The 16,246-nt window shown below is 42.1% G+C and overlaps 1 protein-coding gene across 1 annotated transcript in view; it reads right to left on the bottom strand.

Moving 5' to 3' along the window:
• ABCA12 (ATP binding cassette subfamily A member 12) overlaps window positions 1-16,246 on the bottom strand; it is a gene marked incomplete at both ends in the record, with an annotated part of 83,121 nt that overhangs the window by 50,529 nt on the left and 16,346 nt on the right. The window contains 8 exons of the mRNA XM_080346617.1: window positions 550-4,707; window positions 4,834-4,930; window positions 5,788-5,900; window positions 8,799-8,977; window positions 9,774-9,959; window positions 10,687-10,796; window positions 11,977-12,065; window positions 14,690-14,837. Coding sequence (XP_080202743.1) covers window positions 550-4,707; window positions 4,834-4,930; window positions 5,788-5,900; window positions 8,799-8,977; window positions 9,774-9,959; window positions 10,687-10,796; window positions 11,977-12,065; window positions 14,690-14,837 — 5,080 coding nt within the window. The remainder of the gene's footprint in view (window positions 1-549; window positions 4,708-4,833; window positions 4,931-5,787; window positions 5,901-8,798; window positions 8,978-9,773; window positions 9,960-10,686; window positions 10,797-11,976; window positions 12,066-14,689; window positions 14,838-16,246) is intronic.

Genomic DNA, 16,246 nt, shown 5'->3' with positions numbered 1-16,246 from the left:
AAGCTGTTCCCTGGCCGTGTAAATAAGAATTCCAGATGAAGCCATGTGTCTCCCATGACATCTCCTAAGTGGATACCCACCCAATTTTATTTCATCAATTCTTTTTGCTGTTATCTCCCGAAGCTGTCATTCACTCTCAAATCATATGTAAAGAAAATACACTTGAAAGCTTCGCTGTGGATGCAAGATACAGATGGAAAGGCATGCCCTGGGGAGACTAAGAATCCAAAATTAGAGAGGCACACCTCAGAGAAGGAGCTTCTGACATTTACCACTGGTGGCAAGCCTCCCTGCAGGACTCTGCTCTCACTGTGAGCTGACACATGCCAACACAAAAATTCTTGAAAGTCTCACTTTTAGCTGTACGTTCAGTTCAAGAAGAAATTTCCTCCTCTTTAATTTAACCCATCTTATATGTAGTGTGTTAAATTATGGTAATTTCAGGCTTAAGTTGCTCCACTGAGAGACAATTACATACATCTCCTGCTGGAATGAGAATAATGGTCACTACCCATAAATGCAATTACAGTAAGCAGAAAGGAAACTCACTGTGTGATCAAACTGGTCGGTGACAGGGTCTGGTCACTCTGAGTCCAAGGCAGGGTCTTGCTGTACATGGTTTCTGCCATGACGATGAAGTGATGAGCAACAATATCAATCACACTGTCAAAGATAGTTTTGTTGGAGAGAAAAGACAAACTGGAACTTAGATTGAATTCATTTAGCAGATCAGAGAAGTTCAGCCCCTTGAGGATGTCGCGACTGGCTTCTATGATTTCTACAGCTGACACATTGTTGGCAGAGTTGTTTTCCACAGCTTCCAACAACTTTGCAAAGGCAGTCACTTCGGTTAGACTCAGTTTAGCTTCTAGAAAACTGCCAACCACATCCCAGACCCTTGAGTAATAGCTCCATTTGGTGAGGTTGAAGGTGCCTTGGAGTCTCTGCAGCAGGTCATTTGTGTGGAGCTCATCCTGTGCCACACTGAAGAGCAGGGACAGGTTATCCCAGCCTGCTGAGCTGCCAGAGAAATTCAAGGAGTTCAGAACTGTTTCATTCAGCATGAAAGGAACAAGCATGTCCAAAAGCTGAAACGGGAGCACACCATGCACATCTTGGACTGGGATGGGGCAGGAGGCATCACTCTGCAGCAGCTCCTCCGTGACAGCAGTCAGAGCTCTCGCCTTCTCCTGTACCCAAGAGCTTTCCAGATCCGAGACAAGGTTTAATTTGGAAAGGAAGCTCAGAGAAAACTGCAGAGACTGGACCATGCACACCAGCTCCTTGGAAAAGAGTTCACTGTTGTTCTCGTAGACAGCAGCAAACTCTGGAGACTGTTTCAGGTTTCCTACGGCAAGGTGGAACATTTCTGTGAAGGTGTTGTTGAGCACTGTTCCATCTTCGATGTCCATGGAATCAAAGAGGGGTTTGCAGGGGCTCCAGGCTAAGGGCTCGCTTAGAGTCACATTTTCAAACAGCATCTCAAGTGCTATGTGGAGCATGTCTTGTGCAGAGCAGTTCTGGGGTGTCCTATAACCACTGTCGCTGTTCTTGAGGAAAGGACTCAAGGCTAAATGCAAGAACTCCCACATTTTTGCCTCTAGGGTAGTATTGTGCTGTAAGAAAGACTCACTGAACTCCTTCTGCCGCAGCAGATGTGAGAAATTACAGACAATGTTGATTTTTTCTTTGAATGTTTTGTTTAAGTTGGTGTCATGAAGGACTTCCATTCCTGCTCTCAGTATTTCAATCAGTCTCTGGGTATAGTTACTGTAAGAATCAAATAATAGGTTGACAGTTCCAAGTTCACTGACATTATAACTTTTCTGCAAACCTTTTAAAATTAATATACTCCTTTGCATGGCTTGCAAGTGTAGAGAGATGTTGGTTCCTCTGGATTCTTCGTCACTATACAATTCAAATATAGAGGATGCAAAGTTTACCAGCTGCTTCAGTTCCTTACTGAAAGGAAGACTGGAGTCATTTTCATTGGCACTGAACTGATTTTGCAGTATATCTAGAAGCGACTGGAAAGTGAGAGCATCTGTGCTATTCCAGTTCAGAGACTGGAGTACTTGAGCAATCTGCCATGAAGCACGAAGCTCATTTCCATGCCTTCCATGAAGAGAACTCTGGAGTTTGTGCATCAGTTTAGACAAAGACGAGATCAGCAGATAGCGATCACTGGTATTCACCTTTGCCATGGCAGGAAGAAGCTGCTCAAGGGACAAAAGCTGTTCTGCAAAATTTTCAGAAGTCACAGGGGTCAACAAGAAGTCAGAAAATAATGATGACACTTTTTCATTTGTGCTGAGGTAATTTTCAATGTCTTCAAGCGAGATAGCATGAAGTGCAATCATTTTGATAACCTCCCATGCTTTCTCTGTATTAAAATGAGTCCTGTTTAAAATGATCTGATTCCAAATCACTGCAGCCATAGTTAGAACATCTTGATTTTCTTTTCCATCGGGATTAGGGTAGAACAATCCTTCACCACCAACTTCATAAAGTGGAAGTACTTCTTGAAACATTCTTTCCATCTCCAGCGTGCTGTTTGTGGCAGAAGTTGAATTGAAAAAGAGTTTTAATGAACTATACAAATCATTCAAATCTGAGGATTTAATTCCTCCACTAAAATTATGAAATATCTCATATACTGATGTTTTGCTAGGAGCAACCCCAAAGTCCACAAGAATTAGAGCTTTCCTCATAAGTTCCAGAAGTTTCACATATTGATCCACTTCTGTCAGGTTCCATTTGGTGGCCAACACATTGCCAGTGGTGTGCCACAGACGCGAGAAATGTTCCCATTCAGACTGGTTGGAAGCATTTCTGCCCACCTGTAGCAATTCAAATATACTGCTGTTCCTCACAGAAGCAGTAGGTAACAGATGGGAAAATGTGGGCAGCCTGTGCCAGGCTGCTGAGCTGTCAGAGAAATTCAGGGAGTTCAGCACTGTTTCATTCAGCACGAAAGGAACAAGCACGTTCAGAAGCTGAGATGGGAGCACACCATGCACGTCTTGGACTGGGATGGGGCAGGAGACATCACTCTGCAGCAGCTCCTCCGTGACAGCAGTCAGAGCTCTCGCCTTCTGCTGTACCCAAGAGCTTTCCAGATCTGAGACAAGGTTTAATTTGGAAAGGAAGCTCAGAGAAAACTGCAGAGACTGGACCATGCACATCAACTCCTTGGAAAAGCGTTCACTGCTGTTCTCGTAGACAGCAGCAAACTCTGGAGACTGTTTCAGGTTTCCTACGGCAAGGTGGAACATTTCTGTGAAGGTGTCATTGAGCACTGTTCCATCTTCCATGTCCATGGAATCAAAGAGGGGTTTGCAGGGGCTCCCGGCTAAGGGCTCGCTTAGAGTCACATTTTCAAACAGCATCTCAAGTGCTATGTGGAGCATGTCTTGTGCAGAGCAGTTCTGGGGTGTCCTATAACCACTGTCGCTGTTCTTGAGGAAAGGACTCAAGGCTAAATGCAGGAACTCCCACATTTTTGCCTCTAGGGTAGTATTGTGCTGTAAGGAAGACTCACTGAACTCCTCAAGTAGAATACGTGTGAAGTTATAGACAGAGGTAATTATTTCTTCACTGGGAGCTTCACTAGCACTTGTATAATGAAGGATTTTCATTCCTGTCCGCAGAAGTTCAGACAAGCTCTCATAGGTTTTATTGTCAAAATTAAATAAAAGATCTACAGATTTTAATTTACTGACATTATAATTCAGCTGTAAGTCTTTTAATATGTACAAGGTCTTTTGTATGGCTTGAGCGACTGGTGAGATATTGGCTACTTCGGAGTTTTCCCCAAACTCTTTAAACACGGCTGTTATAAATTCTGACAGCTGATCCAATTGTTCACTGAATACACTGCTTGAATTATTATTCAGCTTTTGTAAATGGCTGTTTAATACCTCTAAAAACTGCCCATAGGCTATGATGCCTGTGTTATTCCACTTCATTGATCTCAGCTTTTCCCCAATGCGCCAATAGGCATTGAACTCATCCCACCAGGCGTCACCCATGGAGGTCTCCACTTCCCGCATCAGTTCAAACACAGGCATCAGTAGGTACTGATAACCTATGTTGGTGCCTGTCATCAGAAAAAACATCTTCTGAAGAGCTAGAAGCTGGTCTGGAAAGTTTCTGTAGGACACAGTCTTCAGCAGATAATCAGAAAACAAAGACTCTATTTCTTGTATTCCATTTAAATGTTCTCTGAAGTCTTCCAGAAATGATGGCACACTAGTGGAGAGCAACATTTTGACAGCATCCTTAGCTTGCTCCGCACTAAAATTAGAATTATTTAACATAGCTGGATTCCAAATCATTGTAGCTAATTTTAAAGCGTTCTGAATTTCTTTCCACTGGGTCATTATACTGAAAATGGAAGTCCCATTAAAGTCACTCTGTAATTGCTGTGATGTGAAGTTATAGATTTCATCAATTATTTCCTTATTATATGGTTCCTTTAATTTATAATCATGATGTGGATTCATTCCCAGTTCAAGAATTGCATACAATTTTTGTAATGTTTTATTCCTCAAATTTCTGAATAAATTCAAGCTTTTTAATTCACTTCTATTCATATTTTTCTCAAAGCCTTTTAAACGATGTAGAGACTTCTGTATGGCTTCTAAATCATCTGAATTAATGGACCTCTTGGAGTCTTTTCTACCAATCTCTGGTGACTTTATTTTTCTAGAGGGGGAAAAAAGCATTTTAGTGAATATGAAATCAATGCAAGTGGAAAAGTACAGTGATTTAGAGCAAAGAGCATAGATTTGAATTATACTGTTAGTAATATCCCTTTAGCTAATGTCTTACCTCAGAACTTCCTCCAATTCAGACACTAAAGTCCGATCGTCTTTCCAGTTAACCAAGTGATTACAAATATACCTCGTCACCAAACTTTTTTCTTTATCTACAACAAACATTTAAAGAGTATATTAGTAAAGATCACATAAGTTTGGAAACTGAGAAGAGCTGTATGGCAAATCTTTTAAAGACGACACGCATATTGAAGTTGGGCTCCTACAAGACGCGAGACCCTGGTCAGAAATTTGACTGTTCTTTTAGGCTGTAACTCTTCCTGGCCTTCCAAAGCACGTCAGGATGCCACCTGTCATTATCAAAGTTATTTTCCATCTCAGGAACAGCTCGATGTTCCTAAGACCTGGGTGCTAATGGAGCTCTGCTCCCACTTTAGGAGCACTTGTCTATCAGGAATGCAGCAGAAGCTGCCCAAAAATGTATTGTCTCTTTCCTTTTATTCAGGAATGCTTTTTTACTACCCACACATAGGCTCTGTCTGCAGCATCATTTATCTCTCCCATAGCCAATGCCCAGGACCCTGCTGTGAGCAGACAGGGGTTTAAAGGAATGGGTAATCTTGATGCATACACCTTGTTGTGCAGCCCAGCCCCTACCTTGATATACTGAGGTTTGACAGAGCCCACAACTACAGGCAGATTTTGACTTCCCGCCCCCACCCCCAAAAAAAAAAAACAACCAAGGTAAAGAATTACTGCTCCCCATTTCCACTGAGACTGCAAACTCATGTCTACCGACAAAATCAAGCTTTTTTACTTTTCCATTTGAAATAAGGTATTTTATCCACATTTGTAAAAAGTTTAAAGAATTCATTATGCTGAGTCCTGAACAGTATGCAATCTGTATGGTTAGTCATTAGCCTGCAGTTTGCTTCTCCTCAGCATCACAGGTTGTCAGGAGAGAGATGACTATATGTGGAAGAGTCATGACTATATGTGGAAGTCTTACCTTGCTCCAAGCAGTTCAGGGAATATGGAGGATCTGTAACCCCATCCTGAACAGTTTTGAATCTACCATCAGTCACAGGCAAGGCAGAGACATTCTGAGCTGCCAACACAACACTAAAGGGAAAAAAAACACCCACACCACAACACAAAATGAAATGAAATAAAACAAGTGTTCAAATAGGAAGCAGCTGGAGTACAGCTTCTTAAAATGTCTGACAGACATGACATTGTCCCTACTTTTAATATTTGTTCGATCATGCACAAAATGCAAATAAAAACATCTTTGATGGAAAGCCCTGGCAGTATAATAGCACAAATGTATGTGTTGCATTCATTAGATGTACTTATTTAAAGGCTTATGCAAAATCTATAGACCACTTAAATCCCCACAATAGGGCTTAGAAAACATTCAGGTGATATGCCAGGCCCACTGCTGCGGGTGAATCTCCTCCTAAAAGAAACCAAGAAGTGAGCAGAAAAGGCTCCACAGAGAGCAGGGATCCCCAGGGAAAAACATCTGTGGATGGAAGAGGCAATTGCAAATAACAATTACCATTTCCAGTTCTGCTTCTTTCCTCTTTTATGCTGTAATAACCAGGCTGACAGCGAAGCAAGGAATATTTTTCAGTCTTGGGAAAGAATGAGCTGATAATCAGGCATATTGTATCACAGAGGAAGTCATTTAAAAGACGCTCAGTTCAATGTGCGCAGGTTACTGAAAACTTCACGGTGAGTATTAGTCCCTTTTGCTTCTCCCGTATAACGAGTCGCTCTTCACTGTAGGCACAGGGTCACCGTGAAATGCACAATCTCTCGCTTGCCTGAAATTCTGCCGGTGACACACAAAGAACCTAGCTGAGCTGATTTCAGTGGCATGAATAAATACATACTGATTTGTGGGAACAGACTGCTAGTGAGAACAGAGCACCAGAGATCTCTTCTCCTCATTTAACATAATGTCTCCGTGCAGGTTTCAGGGACTTGGTGGTCACCATTTCCATTCTGCAGAGCTGCCTGTTAGCAAGAGTCTTAGAGGGGAGGATGGGGAAGAATCTGCAGTTATAAATGACATATTTAGTTGAGCAATGGCAGGGCCAGGAGGAGGGAGGTACAGGCTTGCCAAAAGTGGACACCTATCATACAGATCAGAAAGCAGCAAACATGGAAACAAGTGGTGTTGTTGCCCTTTTATTTCAGTCTTGCAGGGCTTTTGCAGACATCGGCTTTAGAGAAAAGGTTCAGCTTATGTGCTTATCTGAAAAACTATTTTAAAGCAACAAACAGGAGCATTTGTGAATTCTGCCTGTAAAACAGGTTTGCGTGGGTAATAAAATTTGCTCCTAAACTTTCTATAGAATTCATGATTTTGAAGTTAGTGTTTCACAGTGGTGGTTGTTATCATGTGGTTAATACAGATGCCACAATGTGCAAAAGTTATTTGCCTTCATATCTTCATATTTATACTACCAAAAAATGCCCTGGACAGCATTTCTTTTGGAGGTCAGTACTGCCTGAGTAAAAGACATGGCCAGGCTAGCCAAGATGTGCTTTTGTAAGCATCATTAAAAATACTATTTGTGCAATCTCTTTGCAATAACTCTTTACTCATGCGCTTACACTGCCAGATGCTAAGCATAAAAGCGCTGCACAGTTCTGGTGATGAAATTCTCTGTGCTTCTTTGTTGTCTGTATGATAACTTTGCCCAGTTCTGCAGCTGTAGAGCAAAGCAGAACAGCACAGTAAATATTACTTCTTCCTGGGCACCCAAAGAGTGCAGGTTCTCAGGCTTGATTCCGCAAGCCAGTAAATGCAAACAAATGCAATAGTCCTGTGACTGAAGCAGCAGCACGGACAGAACATCTCTGAATAAAATTAAAATTCTTGCCACACTGCTACTGACTCCTTTAAGGGCAGGACATTACAACTTACAAATAGTTCTCACAACACAATATGGAAAACTAGCTATATATTAAATGTACAGGTTTTTAAGTGCCTTGGTAACATGCCAGTGATGAAAAGTGAATCTCTCCAAGCCTATGTGTCACCAAAGTGGCAAAGGTTCTACAACCTCTTTTGGAATCTTAACCCAACTGCTTACATATCCAAGGAAAAAAAAATATATATATAAATCTGAAGACACTCAGTTGCTGTCCTCCATGTGCTGTAACAAGTGACTATTCAGAATAATTTACAGCAGTGTCTGCCACATATCCAGTAGATGATACAGAACAGAATCCCCATAACTCTTGAGTAACTCAAGTCTTCTAGATATCAGTGAGGGTTTAGCCCAACTATGGACTAGGAAAGGGATTTCAAGGCTAAAATAATTTTAGAAGAGCTTTTATTGTCCTAGCTGCATATGACATCAACCATCTCAGCACAATTAATGAAGTTATGCCAGCTCTGTTTTTTGTATAACCATTGAGCAAGAATATAGCTGGTACTTTCTTCTTGAAGTCACACATATTCAAAGCCCCATTTGTTAAGAACCAGGCTCCCTCTCTTCTCTGCTTTCTTGGAATCAATCTTGAAAGATAAAACAGCAGTAAATCAGGAAATCAATTTTTTAAAAGAAAAAAAAAAAACAAACAAGAAAGAATTCCTGGCTCCCCAGCAAATGCTTAAGGTCTTCCAAAGCAACTTGAATTCGGCTCTATGGTTTTCTGGAAAGAAGGGGCCAGCTGCTGCCTTTGGCAGAAAACCATTCCAGCCAGGAATGCCTTTGTTAAAAGCAGTGGCTGTCACGTACCACTTTTTCTATCCACACAGGGGCATGACAGTGCCTCTAACCAGGCTGGAAGAAAACTAAGAGTTCATATAAAGCGTCCATTTGCAAAGCGACACAAGAATCACTGAGAATCAAAACACTGCTCACTCCCAGATACATTAGTATGGAGCCATGCTCTTAAGCTAATACCCCTTCTGCAAAATGAGAGGTGACACGTCCTTACAGTTCACTACACAAACCTGTCAGCTTTCAGTGACCCTCCTGGCATTCTCTGTGTTTTTACCTGCTTGGATTCTGAAGGAAATCCATTATATCTTGCAGTTGCATGCTGTCCTGAAACACATCTGGGGCCAGCAAAAGGAGATGCCACAGAGAGGTATCATTCTGTACTTGGGAGATGAGCCTTAGAAATGAGACCATTTCATTGACGAATGCTGCCTGGTACTGTGGGTTGTGTTGCACCTTAACAAATAACAATGCAAAAAATTATTTAAGAACAAGAACCCTTGTTGCCAGTGGGTCTTATGATTTCCAGTTTGCACTGCACTTGTACACAACCCTACAAACAATACATTCAAAGGACTCTCGTGACAGGCAATAACTGAGAGAGTGACTGTGCTTTACCTTCACACCCCAGATTATACAATAAATTCTCTGCATAGACAAGCCCCACGATTCACTATGTCCCAGGCAGTCAAAAGACTAGGAATATAAGAAAAATTAATATCAATCCTCACCCTGGCAAAAACGAAGGCATTACCTTTAAAGGATTAACTTACTTTAATTACATAGCTTTCCCAAAGACAAGTACTGCTTCAAGAATGAATTGTTGGATCAGATGCAGGAGTTATTGGATGAAGTTATACAGCTAAGGTAATACATGATTAAATTTATTGCCTCCCCTAGCTTTAAATATCCTTATTTACACCACACCCTCCCACTGTTTTATCTGCCTATCATGGCAGCGGGGCCAGTAAAGAAGAGAAACAAGACCCAGCGATGGTGAGAACCCTTAGTGGCCACCAGCTGATAGCTCCATGTCCCTGCCTTTCCGAGCTGCGTTCTCAGTGCTAAGGTCTCTGGGCTAATCCCTTTCACAAGAATTAGCTCAGCCTCATCATGCACTGCATGCTCTTTGGTAAAGAGAAAAGCAACTCCTGGGCAGGTGGAGTCACGTTCTATCTCCCTAAGACTGCAATAAGGTATGTGACTAACACAGCTAGTAGCTGTGGATATAGCAAAGGTCCCAGGTACTCACCTGAGAGAGTTGACTTCTGAACTCTTGGGTAAATGACTCTAAAAGTGATGAATCAGTAAAGCAGAACATCCGGTGGATATTGGCTGCCATCTTCTCTTCAGTGAGATTGGGATGCGAGATGTATCGTGACAAGACCTCGCACAGAATGACTTTGAGATTTGCTGCAGTTGAATATTGGCTCTGGCTCTAAAAGTAAGACATAATGTTAAAGGTAGCTTTAAAGAAATACTCTATTTGAGATAGTTTTAAATAGTGATGAGACTTCAAGGGGTAGTAGAGACATCTGAAAAGTATTATCATTACAAGGCACTTACACACATACAGAATTCTAGAAGGTGAACAAGCGTCACTGAAATCCCTCAAACTCCTCATGTAAAGAGAAATGTGTGCACAAGTGTTTGTAGGCCTTAATACAAAAACATAAGCATACTGGTGTCCATTACATGGTACCACGTTCCTGTTACAAAGGAGTTGTTTCTACACGCAATCAATTACCTACATAATACACACACAGTGCCTCTGATGCCACTGCAGGAGTATTGCGAGCAAATAAATTAAATGGCAAAGCCTGTAGTATCATATCTTTAATTTCATGTGAAAGAAAACACACTCTGAACAAGTTTTGAGCAAGATATCTCATGGTATTGTGTGAGACCGTATTTGGGAATTCACAGTATTATGTCCCAAGGTGTCTGGCTTACCTGGTTTCTGCTTAGAAGGTAAGAAACTTACCACAGAGCTTAAAAATCCACCCACAATAACTGTCTTCCTCTTTCCAAAATCAAGTACATTCACATAATTGGGGAGATCCAAAAGCAATAAAATCTGTATGTTTGTACTTTGAGCTACTAACTCTTTAAATGTGACTATACATAAATCCTCACACTCAGCTATTATGCAAATACAGGCCTACCTTCCCAAAACTGAGGATTTTGTTGAACGTGTTGATGCTGGAAGTCAAGTTGGATGATGATGAAATATTCCGAAGAGTTTTTTCTCCATAAGATACCAAATCCCCAAATGCTGCAATAACAGTTTGAAACACAGTATTTTACTTAATGTCTTTTAACCTCTTTGCTACATCAAACCATGACACAAGATATCCGACTACAGATTTGGGCATGCCATCGTTACTAATCTATTTCCAAAGGTACAGCCAATGGCATTCTGTAATTACCTATGTAAGGTTTTTTTCTGATGTAATTAAATCTTGGATTACATTCTAATTTTAAAAAAGTTACAGAAGGAAATAAACGCATTTATCTGCTTTCAGTTGAACATTAATTTCCACCTGTTTTCTCCAGCCCTGCAGTTCTCCCATGCAGGAGGAGGCATGGGTGGCCTTACAAGGAAGCCCATGGCAGATCAAGCCAGGAGCCCTGTAAGGGAAAACTCTCCAGATGTAGAACTGAGTTCCTTCCTGACCATCCACGGTCATCAACATGCATTGATAGTTCCCATAACAGTTCATTGATTATTATTTTCCCCATGTCTCTGCATTTGGTTTGTTTCGTGTTCTGCCTTTTTCTGCCCGTACACAAAGGACTGAGTGCATTGGCAGGAATGCTAATGGGAACGGTGAATAGCTGGGGCAGAACAGCCACAGAATGCAAATTTGTAATCATTCGTTTGACTGTGAGCTCCCTTGGAGAAAGGACTATCCATCACGGTGGCTTGTGGATAGTACTAGCCATTACCATCAATAAATGATAGCTGTAATGATTTTATGGAAAATTTAAGTCTGAAAGTTCCTTCAAGAAAGAGAATCACATCAGAGGAGAACATCAACAATAAATATCCACTGTGGCACAGAAGACTTATTTGCTGGATAACTGTGAATAAGAAATAAATTTGAAAAAAAAATCATAAGCTGTTTATGGACAATTTGTGGGCAGTAAAAGGGCAATATTCCATAAATAGCCAAGTCTTTAATTAATGTCCAAACAGTCTGCAATCTCACATTACTTCTGTAAAGCACAACAATTGAATCCTGGTAACTTGGTCAAATTCTGAATGTCTTTTTTACAGACAGCTACTTGTAATTATTCCCAAGAACTTACAGTAATGTCACAGCCATGATCACATGCCTGTACAGAACATGTAAATCATACCAGCAGTGCTCTAGTGATTGCATCTCTGTCCAGAGATCTTCAAAAGATCAGCCTTTAAAGACCAGAAGTCTGCAGAACAGTGAATAACCTACCCTGTGAAGCATTCCTGCTTTTAGGAACCTCTGTGCTCCCTGGTGATGGCTGGTTGTCCTTTGTCACACCGGACGAGCTCCTTCGCTTCCTAGAGGAAGGAAGGAAAAAAAGAAACAAATTTAGAAGACCCCTGTAATACTCAGAGTTTCTTATGATTAAGCACACACTTAACTACCCGTGACTCAGATGGGTCTACAGCCAGATTTCATGGCAGGTATGTTGAAACCTGGGCTGTGCAAAAGTCTGGTTCCTTCCAGAGCCCTGGTGTGTATTTTGGGGAAGTGAACTGCAGCACACCCAGGCATGAAACCGATGGAGAGGACTGCATTCATGCCTGCTCTGCAGGGACACCAGAGACAGGCAAGGCTTGACATACATATTGGGTCAAACCTTTAAAAATTCCCACTTCTGGAAAGAAGGCCTCATTGCATCAAGTCCTATTCTGTTCTCCACTAGTGTATGCTCAGCAGAAGAAACAGTGCAGAACCTTATGGTATTGTTAGTGACCCTGGGAATGAGCAGAGAGCTGGAATGCCTTTAAGCTATAATACCTGGTCACACACCCCTACCACAAAATCCTTCAAGACATCAGGACCTTACTTCATCCTTCCCAAACTACAAGGAAAAAGAAAGGGTTGAAGATGTTGGTGTTGAGCTTGTTTTTTGTCCCCTTTTATTAATGGAGATCTCAAGCAACCATGACTTGCACACCTTGGTAAAGGCTTCTGAGGAACAGAATCAAAGATTAAGAACTTTGCATATTTTCTCTGCTGACCATTGGTAAGACACAGTTATAGGACAAGTTATAAAACTGTTTAATAAGAGCTTCAGTGAGCTGCAGAACAGGAGAGGAAAAAAGAATAGTCTGCACTGCTGAATATTACAAACCCTAGAATATTAAGCAATAATATATCCAGATAGTGAAAGGTCACAGCTCAAATACGTTGCCTTCATGACAAACTCACCCAGGGTGATTTATCTCCTGAGGCAAAGCTGCATCTACTCATGTTGGCTTCTGGAGCCTTCCCCTACCAAGTCCACCTTTTGCTGAGGTTTGAGGTTCTGCTGTATACTGCTAGGTTTGCTGTGACTACTTAATAGTTGGGTGGGTTTTTTTGTTGCATAAAATATATTTCTAAAGCTGACATTGACCACACAAGGGTAGGTATACCCACATAGTTGTGTGATAACTTCACACAGCCAACTGCTAGCATCAGTAGTGGTTAAGATGCTTATTAATGACTCATGTGGCTTGAGCTGTACTTTGGCCAAATCCTTTGATTTGCAGTTGGCAGGAAAAAAACAGTTATTTCCTAAATAGCTGTAGAGAAACCAAAACCAGAAAGCAAGGAGGATTTGTAGCTATTGAAACCCATGGAAGACCTCCAGCTTTGGCACTAGAAGTTCCTGTTTCTTCATTTCAATACCCCAAATTAACCATTGTTTAACACGCTCAGGGAAAAACAATGACACCAAGGAAACAAGTGAAGAGCTGTGAATGCAGGCATCTAGTCTCTGCACAGTTCTGCCCTATTCTGCTGTGTGACCTTGAATTTTATTAGGATTCACCCTGCTTAACTTTAGCCATCCACATATTTAGTCACCCAGACTCCTTCTAACCAATGGAGAGATCCTGACCATTGACTTGGACCAGGAAACATCAGTCCCTCTGCACTGACTAAGGAGGACCCTTGGGGACCTGTCTGGCTCCTTAAGGAGCCACCAACCCGAGGATCCCCCATCCTGCCTGATGGGCTCTCTGGTAGAAAGCATGGGGCACACCTTAGCTCTCCAGATTCTCCAGCTCTGGCCAAGGGGGATTTTGAGGCTCTGACATAGACATTATGGAGTAGCCTCTCACCTGAAAGCAAACATAAGCAACTAGGGACCTTGTATACAAGATGCCCAGATTTTAAACTCTCCATTAACCAGCCAGGCTTCATAGTAGCGCGTTCCCCAGGGGTGTGTGAGAACCGGGCAGCCAGGAGGTAGAAACAACATTGGCTGGCATGTCTGAAAACAAACGCTTCCACTGGAACATCAATGAAATTGAAATGCCTCCACTGAAGATTTCAAATTCAACAAACCAACATTCCAACAAAACATGCCCGGCCAGCTCCACGCTGCAACTCCCTATGCTTTTGTGGGCAAAACCTGTTGCTTTATTTTCATCCGTTTCCTGGTATGTCTGATGGCTTGCAGAGAGGACGCTCATTCTGGTTGACACCTGGAGAATCTACTGAGAGCAGTTTCTCCAGAACAAGTGTACCTCAAACAAGAGCTGTTGGGGATCATTTGCCACCTCCACCCAAAGAGTTCTGAGTCAATGGCCACAGTGGCAGATCAGCACACTGGGCTGCTCTTGGTGCAAGACTGATCCACTGACACCCTGCAGGACCTGACCCACAGTCATGCCAAAAAAGTTTCTTTGCTCTGACCTGTGTGAGCAAAAGCATTTTTCTCAGGGACTAAACTTCTCTTCTACTATCAAGCTTGGACCAACTGACACATTACTGATAGCTGTCCCTAATACGAACATTTTCTAAGTGTCCCATGTTGCAGTCCAGCTTTTCATTTCTAGGTCTTTAGACACCTGAGATAATTCTGTTGTGAACAGACTTGCACATACACACATGCATTGCTGCTCCCTCCACCTCAGAGCAAGTTTTGCTTTACAGCTTGTAACCCCCAGATATGTTCAGATTCTCTTACAGTCTGAGGGATGAGATGTCATTAAGTCTTGGCAGCAGATCGTCTGGTGTATACGGTGTGCCTTTACATCTGGCATCTGAATCACACAGCACAGTTTGCAGGAATGGGAAGAAGCCAGCACTAGGAAGGTTTCGGGGTGCAAGATAACCTGAAGGAAGGAGAAAGAAAATACCATTATTATGATGCAGATGTGCACTTTTTTGCCATGTGTTTATATCAGTATACGCTGTTTCCTCTTACCAAGCCATAAGACTGATTCTCAGTTTCACTGAGGCTCTTTCACTCCACCCTGGCTGCACTATCTGCCAAATCCCACTAGAAGTGCCTCCTCAACACTGACAAACCTATGAAAGGCTATTTATTAGTAAAAAGAGTCAAACTATTTGTTTATAACAAACATGTCAGTCCCAAAGCAACTTCGGATGTCCTCCATCTGCTCCAAAATGCAAGAAACAGGCAAGAAATGACAAAAGCACCATAGGTTTATGATAGCCTAATTCCACCTGCAATAACATACAATAAAAGCAGGCACATGGCCAGAGTCACCTGAAGCACCTAAGAGCATGTTCTCCAAGGCTTGGTTGGATCAGTTTCTATGCAAAGTCACAAGCTTCAGTTTCAGGCTGTTTAAACAGGGCTCTGGTCCTGGATACAGATCCAGGACTGGACAACCTCCTTTGCTTTTGTGCACACCTGCCCAGGGAAGGGAGAGAAGCAATCTTTCACCACGACCCATCATCTCAGAGCAGGTCCCACCTCATCTGCTTGGTGACATGTGATGCTGGCAGCCAGAGCTGAGGGGTGAGATGTATGTCCCTGTCGCTCATTTCTGCAAACACAGAGTGGACCTGAGCAATTAGAGACTTTAGTATTTTATGTGCCACTTGCCCTGTTCTGCTCACTGCCAGCCCACAGAGTTCATTGGCTGCTTCTCCTCTCACTGACAAATGCTATAATAAATCTCAGAACTCTTTTGCTGGATCACAGCAACATATTATTTAAAATAATCATTTGGAAAATTACCTGGCAAAGGACACTGCTATTATTTCTACTATGGAAAGGAGCCAGATTTACAAAAGGCCTGCAGGCAGGCTTGGGGTAATTGATTACCTTGCTCTTTAGACTACAAAGATGACCTGTGATTCTTGCCCAGCCACAGTTCTATCTCTAACTCCTCCAACAAGGACACCATACTACATTTGTACTACCTTTATTAATTACAGCTGTGGTCAAAAACGATCTGTTCCCAAAGGGGATGACAGGTGGAATACACAGCTGTCAGTCTCCTTGAAGGAGATTTTACTTGCCTGAGCTTTCCTCAGCATGGCTGGTCACAACCTATGAGTGTGCACTGCATTTTTGGGTCAAAACACAAAAGCTTATAGTTTAGCACCAGAGTTCCCAGTGCTTTGGGCCAGTGAGCAACTGGCACAGAGGATCACTGAGACCTGCAGAGTCAAAGGCACCTGTTTTGAGTGTTGTTGTGATTCTCTCATATATCTCAGCACAGAACTGCCCTAGAAAATTAAAGGAGATGATATCCTGCCAGAGGAGAAG

The sequence above is a fragment of the Nesoenas mayeri genome (genome assembly GCF_963082525.1).
Source record: "Nesoenas mayeri genome assembly, chromosome: 6".
NCBI classification, from domain to species: Eukaryota; Metazoa; Chordata; class Aves; order Columbiformes; family Columbidae; genus Nesoenas; species Nesoenas mayeri.
This window is presented reverse-complemented; position numbering and strand designations above follow the sequence as displayed.